Genomic DNA, 13,938 nt, shown 5'->3' with positions numbered 1-13,938 from the left:
ATTTGCAATAAATCTCCGAATCGCGGGCGGAACCGCGGCGGTTCTGCCCGCGATTATAAGCTGACATGTGAATGCAGCCTTAATGACCAGGCCATTTTTTTCTGATTCGGCACTGCGTTACTTTAACGGACAACTGCGCAGTCGTGCGACGCTGTACCCAAATAAAATTGATGTCCTTTTTTCCCCACAAATAGAGCTTTCTTTTGATGGTATTTATTTGATCACTTCCGCGGTTTTTATTTTTTGCGCTATAAACAAAAAAAGAACAACAATTCTGAAAAAAAAAAAAATATATATATATATATTACTTTCTGCTATAAAACACAGCCAAAAAATAATAATTAGAAAATTTAAATTTTTACATTATTTTGGGATAATATGTATTCTGCCACATATTTTTGGTAACAAAATCTCAATAAGCGTATTTTGATTGGTTTGATTGGTTATCGCATCTACTAACTACGGGAAAGATTTATGTCATTTTTGTTTATTTCTTTACTAGTAATGACGGCGATAAGCGATTTTTAGTGGGACTGCTAAATTGCGGCAGACAGATTGGACACATAACTGACATTATTTAATGGCACTAGTGACCTTACTACAGTAATCAGTGCTAAAAATATGCACTGTTACTCTGTTACTGTGTAATGACACTGGCAGGGAGGGGGAATCAAAGGGTTAGGTGTGTCCCTAGGGAGTGCTTTCTAACTGTGTGGGGGGTGGACTCACTAGATTAACATAGAGATCTGTGTTCCTGAATAGCAGAAACACAGGATCCCTGTGTTCATCTGTGACAGAACGGCAGTCTGCCTTGTTTACAAACCGCTGTTCTGTCTCTTTGGGGAGCGATCGCAGGTGGCCGACAGACATCGCGTCGGCTGGACCCACTGATTGGCTCCCCCTCTGGCCAATCAGCATGCGTGCACGCCCCCTACTGGCTATTGCACGAAACCAGGTACGTCGTTTCGTGCAATAGAGCCGACCTGTCGCAGTATATGTGCGGCAGCTCTTTGGCAAGTGGTTAAAGTGGAACTCCAGGCAAAAACCTAAATACACAGATGAACTAGACTTATGGGAGCTGTTTTTTTGCCAAAGGATTTGTATTTCTTTTCATCCAATCCTGAGAAGGTTGCACAGCCATGCAGATGACAGCACTTTCCCTGTTACAGTTACAGACTGTAGAAGGGATATGGTGATGTCGTCTCTTCACCCCAGCCTGCTGATTGGGCAGTGAAAGAGCAGCAAACTCATGAGATCATCCCTCTGCTCCATCTCCTCCTATCATCGTATTCCTTGTCGGCACAGCTGCTCCCAGTCCTGCCCCTCCCTTTCCCAGTGTGAGCTTAGCTGTAAGGGGGTTTGCAGTAGATTGATACCAAGTCAAATTCAAGTACAATACATTTATTAGGTTTAATAATAAATATATAACCCCATTAGTTTTTAGATTTTTACTGCTTGTAGCTTAGCTTTTACAAAAGCACCCCCTGTGCAGTTGAAATGGTATTTTAGTAACTACAAAGAGAATTTAATTTGGATTAGTCAGATACAGGTACGAGCTCCCTCCAGCAGTTTTTCTTCCACAGGGCTTGACAAATTTGCCTGAAATCTAGGAGCCAGCTAAAAAAGTTAGGAGCCAGTTTTTTTTTTAAACTAACAACCGAGCTTTATTTAAAAAAAAAACGGATACTAAATTTACACATAAAGACGACTAGAACCCTGCTCTCCTCTATAGGGCAATCGGATGGAAACAGACTGTTTAAGCAAAGGTAAGTGGACAGGGAGATGAAGCCTGCAAAAACTTCCCTCTCATCTCCTCTTGGGAAGGAGATGGGCAGGCAATGAGAACAGGCAGTGGAAACAGTCATTAGTGACTGCTTGTGAAACTCCCGGCCACCACAAGAGGGCGCCAATTCCCCGTTGGAAGCCTCTCTTATCTCACAGAAGAAGGGTCTCAATTTTCGGACGGCGCGGTAGTCCGTACTTTTGGGGAGGAGGTGGGGGGCGCAAAAGGGACAGGACACCTCTTGCAGGGCACCCCAGGTGCCAGGTCTCTAATTCTAGTCGCCAATTCGACCTGGCGCCCGGGGTTTGTCGAGCCCTGTTCCACTATATTTGTATCCAATACAATAAAAATGAAATAGAAATTCAAGCATTTTCAATCACATAAGAAATGACCATAGGTAAACACTAGAACTAGACCATAGGTAAACACTAGAAAATTAATTGCTATAACATAGTAGCTGAACTTTATTTTTCCTAATTCAAAATTGTAAAGAAATGACACTTAGGACACACACAGGTTCAAAAATTCAAACCTCATTTTCTGAAAGAGAAATAAGGACATCATAAAAAGTTTCTTTTACATAAAGTGTTGCCGCTCCTTTTTCTGAAATCCTAATGAATTTGTGCTATTTTACAGCTAAATGAGTCATAAATGACTTTCCTATCTTTTTTTCTTTCAGAAACTACCAGAGCTAACCATGCCAGGGATCATTTATTGGACTCTGATCTCCAGAAATACGATGGGTAAATAAAATTCACTGAATTAAAGGCAAACATAACTCTAAAATACATGTCTAGTGTAATGTTTGGCAAGTGAAATCCCATGATGTCACTCTCTGTCTCCTGGTTGGTGAGAAATCCGATCCAGGATCCGCCCCTAAGGAGATACTTTGCCTCTGGCTTGTGTGGTGGGAGGCTTCTAACATGGATGATACTGCAGTCCATTTTTTGTGATTCGGCACTGCGTTACTTTAACTGACAATTGCACGGTTATGCGACACTGTACTCAACTGCGTTACTTTAACTGACAATTGCAGTCATGCGACACTGTACTCAACTGCGTTACTTTAACTGACAATTGCAGTCATGCGACACTGTACTCAACTGCGTTACTTTAACTGACAATTGCAGTCATGCGACACTGTACTCAACTGCATTACTTTAACTGGCAATTGCATGGTCATGCGACACTGTACCCAACTGCGTTACTTTAACTGACAATTTCACGGTCATGTGACACTGTACCCAACTAAAATGTATGTTCTTTTTTCCCCAAAAATAGAGCTTTCTTTTGGTGGCATTTAATCACTTCTGTGGTTTTTATTTTTTGCGCTCCGTAAAAAAAAAAGGCCGACAATTTTGAAAAAAATATATATATTTTTTACTTTTTGCTATAAAACATTCCCAATAAAAAAAACGTAAAAAATCTAATTTCTTCATCAATTTAGGCCAATATGTATTCTGCTACATATTTTTGGTTAAAAAAAATCCCAATATGTGTATATTGATTCGTTTGCACAAAAGGTATAGCAGCTACAAACTATGGGGCATTTTTATTTATTTATTTATTTTTTTAATAGTATTGGTAGCGATCAACAACTTAGCCCCCGTTCACACTGGTCGCCTGACAGGTCGCCTGGCATAGAGAAGCTGTGGACCCGTTCTAATAGGAGCGACACAAGTCGACACAAGAAAAAGGGTCCGGAGCTTCTTTGGGGCGACCTGGAGTGACCTGCATTGACTTTAATGTTATGAAGTCCATGCCGGCTGCTCCGAGGTCGCGGTGCGAGCAGGGCACCGCAACCTGTGAGGTCGCCCCGGGAAGTAGCGAACGGGGCCTTATAGAGGGAGTGCGATAATGCGGCAGACCTAACTGACACTTTTAACACTTTTTGGGGACCAGTGACACCAATACAGTGATCAGTGCAAAAAAATATGCACTGTTACTGTACTAATGACACTGGCAGGGAAGGAGTTGACATCAGGGATGATCAAAGGCTTAGCTGTGTTCCCTGGGAGTGATTACTAACTGTGTGGGGGGGGTGCTCTGACTGGGGGAATGTAAAGATCCATGTTCCTGCTTAGCAGGAACACAGGAGAGGCACATTCCTCTTTCACAGAATGGCGGTCTACCTTGTTTACATAGGCAGACTGCCATTCTGCCTTTCTCCTGAACGATCGGGGGGTCCCAGTGGACATCCCATCCGCTGATTGGCTCCCACTGTGTTCATTTACAGTGGGATCAGGTTGCTGGCGGCGCGCACACGCCACCCCAGACCCAGAAGTGTCAGATCACGTACTAATGTAGGTATGTGATCTGGCACAGAGCAGCTGCCCTGCCACAGCTAAGCGGTTAAAATCTATGGAGACCCTTTGATGGCATAGTGGTACACTGGATATGTGTATTGGGGTGCCATTTAAAATGGGGGCCACTGCGTTTAGTTCTGTGTATTAATCTGGTTTGCAGTAACGCATTGTAAAATGCACACTACCAAAATACAGCGGGCCTTCAAAGTAAACTTGTCATGAGAAAAATATAGGAGCTGCCATTGCTGAAATTTTATTTAATTGTAAATCCCCTGACCTAATCTGCATGCTTGTTCAAGTTGGGTGGCCCAACCTATGTAAACTACAGAGAGTCAGGATGACAGCCAGACCACTAGCATTTTCAGAAAGGGTAAGTCCAGGTTTCCCTCATAACAGGTTTCCTTTAAGAATGAACCTATGTCACCTGTCAGTGAATTAATCCAAGACTCGACTGAGCAAGACCAAGCCCAAGAGTTGCACAAGTCAATTGTTAGGCAAGCTGTATTACCGTATATAATTAGGAAAATTGGAATATATAATAACTTTTAACTTTCTGTATTTAAAAGATTAGAAACAAATTGAAACATTAAAGGTCCATTCACATGTTCTGGTTCCAGTGCAACATACACTATATTGTCAAAAGTATTGGGACACCTGCCTTTACACGCATATGAACTTCAATGGCATCCTAGTCTTAGTCCGTAGGGTTCAGTATTGAGTTGGCCCACCCTTCGCAGCTATAACAGCTTCAAATCTTCTGGGAAGGCTGTCCACAAGATTTAGGAGTGTGTCTGTGGGAATGTTTGACCATTCCTCCAGAAGCGCATTTTTGAGGTCAGACACTGATGTTGGACGAGGTCTGGCTCGCAGTCTTCGAAGGTGTTCTATCAGGTTGAGGTCAAGACTCTGCAGGGCAGTCAAGTTCCTCCACCTCAAACTCGCTCACCATGTCTTTATGAACCTTGCTGGAACAGGAAGGGGCAATTCCCAAACTGTTCCCACAAAGCTGAGAACTTAAAATGGTCCAAAATGTCTTGGTATGCTGAGGCCTTAGGAGTTCTTTTCACTGGAGCTAAGGGGCCAAGCCCAACCCCTAAAAAACAGCCCCACACCATAATTTCTCCTCCACCAAATGATTTGGACCAGTGCGCAAAGCAAAGTTCATAAAGACATGGATGAGTGAGTTTGGTATGGAGGAACTTGACTGGCCTTAACCCCACAGAACACCTTTGGGATGAATTAGAGTGGAGACTGTGAGCCAGACCTCGTCCAACATCAGTGCCTGACCTCACAAATACACTTCTGGAAGAATGGTCAAACATTTCCACAGACACACTCCTAAACCTTGTGGACAGCCTTCCTAGAAGAGTTGAAGCTGTTAGGTGCAAAGGATGGGCCAACTCAATATTAAACCCTACAGACTAAAGCCTCGTACACACGCGTCGAAAATTGGCAGGGAATTTTCGGCAAACGTCTGATCTGCCGATTTTCGGCTTGTTAGTATGATGCTTTCTACAACCGACTCCGACTTTTCGGCCGAAAAAAATCTGGTGTGCAGGCTATAAAATTTTTGTTGGCCGTCAACATAACGGCCGATTTTCGTGCAGTCAGTACAGATTTCGACAGGGAAAAATCTGATGAGCAAGTCTGGGCATGCTCAGAGAAGAAAAAACACAAAGAAAACAAACCAACACATGACATCACTTCTGAAGGAAATTTTTGTTGGCCGAGAAAATTAGTGTGCAGTCTAGGCACATTCCAACCAACAAAACCAACAAAAGACGGCCGATCGGTCGGCCGATAATCGTTGCGTGTGTACGGGGCTTAAGACTGGGATGCCATTAAAGTGGTTGTAAACCCTCTCTTATAACTTTTACCTATAGGTAAGCCTATAATAAGGCTTACCTATAGGTACTGTAAATATCTCCTAAACATGCACCTACATTTCATGCAGCTGATGACGTCATCGGCGCATGCGCTCCGAAGAAACGGCCGCCCCCTGCTGTTTCTTCAGAGCCCCCTGTGCCGTGACCGGCGGCTCCCGCGTGCATGCCTGGGAGTGACGTCATGCGGCTCCCAGCCAGTAGCATAGACGGAGTCCACAGACCAGGAAGGAAGATGGCTGAAGATGGATGCGGCCGCCAGTGGGGACGACGTGGGTTTCGTTTGGAGGTAAGTGTCACATAATGTGCTAGTATGCGATGCATACTAGCACATTATGCATTTACTTTGCAGGGAAGAAGAAAACTAAAAAAAAAAGGAAGAGTTTACTTCCTCTTTAAAGTTCATGTGCATTTAAAGGCAGGCATCCCAATACTTTTGACAATATAGTGTATATGCATTGGAGCTGCGTTGTCTTCATTGGGGTGACATTCAAAACGAATGGCACTGCACCATGCTAACAGCCATTACCACAACACACCTCAATAGCAAAGAGGGAATGGGCCCTTAATATTGATGTAGTCCTCTGACACCTTGTTCTTGCTTTTAGAAATATTTCCCACTGTACACTAAATATCTATTCAGAGATATTCTTGGGTAGCTTTGCATGTACCACATGTGTGAGGTCTACCCAGTGATTCTCAGTAACTGTAAAAAAAAAACTGCTACAGGTATTAGGCACGTTTACCTAGAGGTGGCTTGGCTTCACATCCTTGTAGCAGTTTTTAAATCCCTTGGATATGGCCAAATGTGGGCACATCATTTAGTATACATGTGGATGGTACTAATAGTGAGTTTTCATGCTTTATGTTTGCAGGGTTGTGTGTGTTGGTGGCGATGGGATGTTTAGTGAATTGCTTCATGGTCTGGTAAGACGTACCCAGACTGACAGCGGCATTTGTGAGGACAAGGAGGACGCCAAACTGACACCATGTACCCTGCGCATTGGAATAATACCTGCAGGTAGGAATAGCCACTCTGAAGGAAGGAGCAATATGTCAAGAGTTAAACATGAGTAATACTAAAGAATATTCAGTCTTTTCATTTTTCTATCATTTGTGAATACTAGTTTTAAGCAGAATTCCTGGGGGAAAATTTTTATTTTTTTGCCATGTGCTGTGTCCAGCTTAGTTATCTCTTAACCACTTAAGCCCCAGAAGATTTTACCCCCCTTCCTGACCAGGGGGTATTTTGCGATTCGGCACTACGTGACTTTAACGGACAATTGCGCGGTCGTGCGATGCTGTACCTAAACGAATTTGACGTCCTTTTTTTCCCACAAACAGAGCTTTCTTTTGGTGGTATTTGATCACCTGTGCGATTTTTTGATCATGCGCTATAAACAAAAAAAGAGCGACAATTTTGCAAAAATAACAATATTTTTCACATTTTTTTATATGAAATTCCCCCCAAAAAAATGTAAAAATCTAAATTTTTTAACATTTTCGGCCAATTTGTTTTATGCTACCTATGTTTGGTAAAAAAAAATCGCAAAAAGCGTATTTTGATTGGTTTGCGCAAAAGTTATCGCGTTTACTAACAAAGGGAAAGATTTTTGTCATTTTTGTTGTTTTTTTTTAACGCGTAATGGCGGCGATCTGCGATTTTTTTTGCGGTACTGCGACATTGCGGCGGACAGATCGGACCCTTGACTGACATTTTTGACACTTTTGGGGTTACCAGTGACATTTCTACAGTAATCAATGCTATACATATGCACTGTTACTGTAAAAATACACTGGCAGTGAAGGGGTTAACTTTATTTGAGAGGGAGGGGCTGTGTGTGTCCCTAGGGGCGTGATTCTAACTGTGATTGGCTGTGCCTTGAGCTGTAGGAACAATGGTCCTACATAGTAGAACCGTATGATCATTGTTTCTACACCGGGGAGAATGACAGGCGGCTTGTTTACACTAGCCGCCTGCCTTTCTCCCTCTCCACCGACGATTGCCGAGTGACCGGCGGACATCGGGTCCGCCGGTCACAAGCGCGGGGGGGTCCGTGACCGCGCGGGAGCGGAAGCGCGCCTCCGGCGGCGCGCGCTCGCTCCCCAGAGCCTCACAGGCTAGCGGCGTAGACCTACGTTGCTCTACCTGTGAGGGGCTGACTGCCGCAGTAAATATACTGTGAGCAGTCGGCAAGCGGTTAAAGTGGTTGTAAGCCCACCTTTATAACTTCTACCTATAGGTAAGCCTATAGGTGCTGTAAATATCTCCTAATCTTGCACCGTTTAGGAGATATTTACATTTCATGCAGCCGATGACGTCATCTGCGCATGCGCTCTGAAGAAATGACCGCCCGTGCCATTTCTTCAGAGCCCTATGCCACGATCGGCTGCTCCCGCGCGCGTGTGCGGGAGTGACGTCATGCGGCTTTCAGCCAGTAGCATAGCCAGAGTCCGCAGGAAGGAAGATGGCTGAAGATGGATGCGGCCTCCAGCGGGGATGACGAGGGCTTCGTTTGGAGGTAAGTGTCACATAATGTGCTAGTATGTGATGTATACTAGCACATTATGCATTTACTTTGCAGGGAAGAAAAAAAGAAAAAAAAAAAAACGGAAGTCTACTTCCTCTTTAATTCTTGGTAGAATATGTCTGGAGGATTGCTAAAAAATGTTCCTTGCATTATTCCACTCTTGGCTTTGATCTTCCAGCTCAGCTGCTGCGATTTTACTGCTGGTACAGTGATGATTGGGGTTGCTTGTTTCTAAATGCCTCCATTCAGGCCTGATTCACACCCAGTGGCAGCTGGTGCTCCATGGACCGGGGGGAGGCGGCAGACGGACCACACCATACCCCTCCCCGACCACACCAGCTCCAGCCCCCACACCTAACCCCCCCCCCCACCCGGTCGCCGGCTCACTCAACCTAGGCAGGCGGCGGCTTTCCCCTCAGTCCCCTCTGTGGGCTTCCTCTGCGTCTCCTCCCTCCTCCTCCTTGGCCAATAGTATGGCCTTTCCTTTAAGCCAATTGGGGAAACGGGTCTAAGGACCCGCTTCCTGATTGGCCAGGAGGAGAATCAGTGTGGCAATAGTGAATATTCATATCAACTGGGTGGGCTCAGGGCGCAGTGCTCTGCGCCCCGAGCCCACCCTTTTTTGAAGCCTATTAGAGCCTCTGGCTCTAATCACGTACTTAAAAATAAAACCCCATTGGAATCTATGCGTCCGGCGCCCTGCATGTAGATTAGGGGGCCGGACCCATGGATAGGGGGGGCGGCGCTCCTGCGCCACCAATTGATTGGCCGCCACTGTTCACACCTATGCGTTTTTTGGTGCTTTTTGCAGAAACGCACTACAAGGACCTTTTTAAATGCAAAACGGTGCTTTTTTTTGCTTTTTGGTTCCATAGACTTCAATGGAGAAGCTACAGAAAAGCATGTAGTGCATTTTTGCATTTTTAGTATCCTTTTTTTTTTGTGGGCCAATTTGATTTTAAAAAAATGCAAATCGCTGCAAAATCATGATAAAAAGGCATTACATGCTTTTCTGAAGCTTCTCCATTGAAGTCTATGGAAAAAAAAAGCAAAAAAAGCACCGTTTTGTATTTTAAAAAGTCCCTAAAAAGTCACTTAAGCTCATCACAGAGGACAAGGGGGCACTCTTTACGTCTAGAGGAAAAGAGATTTCATCTCCAAATACAGAAAGGTTTCTTCACAGTAAGAGCTGTGAAAATGTGAACTAGACTCCCTCCAGAGGTGATGGTCATTTTTATTTATTTATTTTCCCCTTTTATTGGTTGAACTAGATGGACTTGTGTCTTTTTTCAACCAGACTAACTATGTAACTATGTAAGAATATGAAAAAAAAAAAAATGATTTGACATGTACGGCAGATTTGCACCATACACGAATTGATCAGTTCACCTCCACCAACAACAAACTGAATAATTTCTGACGTTTCATTTGTTCCTCCTATGGGAACAGTTTTTATTCTCTCTCCTGATATGTGATAAGTTGATACAGATGTTTGCACAAGCAATGCCACACCTACAGCATAAATGGGACATATCATTTGTGACATATCATGTGACATTTTATGCATGCTTGGTGCCTGTCTTTATGGAAGGTATACAGTGGTGCAGACATGACTAAAGCATAAGAAGACACATCATTCATGTATCTGCAATGAGAGCAGAGCTGTGCACTTCCAGAGGTTTAATATTACTAAATCAAAAAAGAGAATTTATGGAAAATTCATGATGGCTTTACTTTAGATCGACTCTGATTCTCTGTTTCTTCTCTTGCAGGTTCTACAGACTGTGTGTGTTTTGCTACAATGGGGATCAATGACCCAGTGACATCTGCCTTGCACATTATTATAGGTAACTACGTAAATGTTTGTTATAGAGGTTATTTATTAACCACTTGCCATCCACCTAACGTACTTTTACTGCAAGTCGGCTCCTCTGCACGAAATCACGTACCTGTATGTCATTTTGTGCAGGGGCTCCAGGGGGCGCGCGCTGGTCATACACTATACGAAAAAATTGGCTGAAATTAGGTCATTTAGACAGTTCTTTCGTTTTTCTGCCAGTTAATGGGCACAAATCGGTAATCGGTTGTGACGTTTTTGAGACGAAAAAAAGAAAGAAGGACAAGTTTGGAAATTTTCTGCCGAATGAACGGTAAATTGAAAGGTTAATGTGTTTCTCGTCCAAACTGTTTGCACTAGGCACATGTGACAAAACGAACAAAAAACGGATTCATTTATGTCAATTGAACGATTTATCTGTCATTACATGATGACACGATCGTTTGCTCTCACGGTTGAGTGTTCGTTTTTCGAAAATGGGTTTGAGCGATTTTTCGTATAATGTATGGCCAGCATAACTATGTAAATATGAATCTGCTGATTCTTGCTGCAGGAATCTGCTCACTGGACAAAGAAACCTGTGTGACTGAGGCTAATGTAGTGCCAAGAGTAACAATAATATGCAAACTGAGTAACGTACAGCAGCCAGTCAGATATTATTGGTAAATGCCATGTTGGTATACTGGATTAACTCTGCTCCCCTTTAACTATAAATAGGCATTTCTTTAATTCTATTAGCCTTATATATATGAACATTGTGTTTATTCACAGGAGACACACAGCCTATGGATGTCTGTGCTTCCTACCACGATGGACAACTAAAGAAATATTCAGTGTCGCTGACCGGCTATGGTTTCTTTGGGGATGTTTTGAGGGAGAGTGAGAGTATGCGCTGGGTGGGACCTCTGAGATATGACCTAGCAGGTGAGACATGGGGGTTTATATAGATTGGGTGCCATTCACTTTAGGTTTTTTTTTTTCAAATTTCATTGCTGAACTCAATCTGAGTGCCGGTTCACACTAGTACGACTTGTCAGCCTGACAAGTCGCGGTCCGTTGTGCAATACAGGAACGGTTCTAATAGGAGCGACACAAGTCGCTCCGACTTAGAAAAAGGGTCCTGTACTACTTCGGGGCGACCTGGAGCGACTTGCATAGACATTCATTTTATGAAGTCCGTGCAAGTCGCGCCGAAGTCACACTGCACGCGACTTCACAGGTCGCCCCCTAAGTCGGATCGCCATAGTGTGAACCGGTTCTTAGGAGAGAAGGTTTTTGGAGTTGCAGGATGCCGTAAAATAGTACAAAAAACAGGACTAGTATTCTGAAAGTAGTGGTAGTAGCTGTGAAACCCTTGGAGTGCAGCCTCTGGGTAATTGCTGGCCCATGACCCAGTAGGAGAAGTCACAATCTTTCTTAATTTGCAGTGGTTCTTCCTCTCTAATTAAGTTGTTCCTTGACAATCTGATCACATTTAACGATACCTTGATTGGTGGGCAATTAAGTATAGAATGTTGTATATCAGGGGCGTAACTACAGGGGTTGCAGGGGTTGCAATTGCAACCGGGCCCCATGCTCCAGGGGGCCTGCGGGGCACCTGTACACCTGGATAGGAGGGGCAGCATGTAGAGATATCACTGTCCTCCTTTTTCCTTACTGTAGCTGCAGGAGGAAAATGGAGGAGATTGGTTCTTCTGTATGCTGCCCCCACCACTCCTCCTATCCAGTTCACTTGTGTTCTGCTGTCTTTGCAGGACTTGTGAAAGGGTCCCGCTGCAGGACCGTGATAAAGGGCCCGCAACAAGACTAAAGGGTCCAAAGATCAGTGGGAAGAGCCCCAGGCTTGAAGGGTAGGGCCCCCGGCCAGGGGTCCAGGGGGGCCCTTCATGGTTTCTTGCACCGGGGCCCTGAAGGTTCTAGTTACGCCTCTGTTCTATATAGAAAGTTATGGACTTTCATAGCTACATACACTGTTAAAATCATAATAGTACTCTTAAAGCTAAAGAATATAAGGCTTTTTCCTTCAACAGACGTGTGTCTGTGGTTTTTTGATGGTGGAGCAGCATACAGAGAACTCATAGGAGGAAGCCTGATCTCCTTAGCTCGCTGCGGCCAGGGATATCCCTATATACTAGTCTGCTGACATACTACCTTTGGGAGACTGGAAAAGATTCTAGGTGTAGAGCAATGTGGATTTACACTTATGATGTTGGATATGGCAATATATCTGCTACCCACCGCATAACAAAATAAGGTTGTACAGTATGTGGTTCCCATATAGAGTTCATATCACTCAAATTATTTCTTCTGTGGTTCAGGCAATTCAAAGCAAACCATATTTCCCCCTTTGCTCTACCTTGATTGTTTTTTTTTATACACCTATTATGCACCAATATAGCTCCTGAGGAAGCGACACCAAGTCACGAAACATGTAGAGCAAGCTACAATTTGGAATCTGGAACCCCTAATATGTTGAAGGAATAAACCGCTTTTTTATTCTTTGGCTTTTTGAGTACTATTATGATCATGGGTATACAGGGGGCAATAATTCCAAATATATAGAGCGCAACTTATTTTTATTGGAAACCTATTTCATAAAACATTTTTTATGGATTCATTTTAATGTAACTGTAATAAATAATGAATTGTTTTAACCTTTTGTAGTGTATGTGCCTTTAAAGTCCATAACTTTTTAAATACAATTATCTATGCCAGGGGTGTCAAACTCAATTTAATTGCGGGCCGCATCAGCATTATTATTGCCCTCAAAAGGGCCGGTTGTATCTGTAAGACTAGATGTCCAGAGCATCCCCTACTCTTACATAAGACGTCAAGAGCCTCCCCACCATCAGAAATTGAGTCCCCAACCCTCACTTACATCACAGTGCACCCCCTTATATTGTGCTGCTGCTGGGAAGAAGCTGTAGGCATTGCTGAAAAGCAAAAAGTACAGGGTCTGGAGGAGGGCCAGAAAAGGGCTGTAGCTCTCCTGCAGCTGCAGGAGAGGTGAAAGGGCCACATGCAATGGCCATGAGGGCCGGATTCGGCCCGCGGGCCTTGTGTTTGACACCTGTGATCTATGCTGAGTTTATGACATAGCACTAGTTGTCCTCATGGTATCCATAGTACCACCATATGGCTACACCCAACTCTTTATGGTGGGTAATTAATCCTTCTTTCAATGTCCAGATGGTAGCTTCTTCTCAGCTCCTCTGTGACACTCTTCAGCAAGAAGATCCATCTAAAGTTTAATGACCTCCATAAATCCACTCCAGAGGATAGCTTAAGTCCACAGGCCTCTGGCTCATTGCTCTCAGGCTGAGGTAGAGCCCAAACACACATCCTATCCAGACAGAAGCCAGGAAGGTAGAAAACACTCTGGAGGCCCTGCCAACCCACCGAGTTGGGTCAGGACCTGCTGAGCCTAGAAAAAAAGTAAATGTATGCTGAAGCTAATTACAGCTGAGCTACAAACACACTAAATTGGAATAGTAGCAAAAAAGCATATGTGAGGTTCCCTAGGAAGAACTAGAACCATTATTGGTACTGGAATATGTCTAGATAGCAGCCTTCTCTAACAGCTGAACAGCAGCACTCG

The 13,938-nt window shown here is 43.8% G+C and overlaps 1 protein-coding gene across 2 annotated transcripts in view; it reads left to right on the top strand.

The window, feature by feature from the left end:
- LOC309559583 (ceramide kinase-like) overlaps positions 1 to 13,938 on the top strand; it is a 69,909-nt gene that overhangs the window by 39,457 nt on the left and 16,514 nt on the right. For both annotated transcript variants that reach the window (XM_082262905.1, XM_082262904.1), the window contains exons 5-8: positions 2,463 to 2,526; positions 6,848 to 6,993; positions 10,276 to 10,350; positions 11,112 to 11,264. In XM_082262905.1, the coding sequence (XP_082119031.1) occupies positions 2,463 to 2,526; positions 6,848 to 6,993; positions 10,276 to 10,350; positions 11,112 to 11,264 (438 nt within the window). The remainder of the gene's footprint in view (positions 1 to 2,462; positions 2,527 to 6,847; positions 6,994 to 10,275; positions 10,351 to 11,111; positions 11,265 to 13,938) is intronic.

This window comes from Pelophylax lessonae (genome assembly GCF_965119305.1).
Source record: "Pelophylax lessonae genome assembly, chromosome: 7".
NCBI classification, from domain to species: domain Eukaryota; kingdom Metazoa; phylum Chordata; class Amphibia; order Anura; family Ranidae; genus Pelophylax; species Pelophylax lessonae.
The sequence above is the reverse complement of the archived record's forward strand: the minus strand, read 5'-3'. Positions and strand labels throughout refer to the sequence as shown.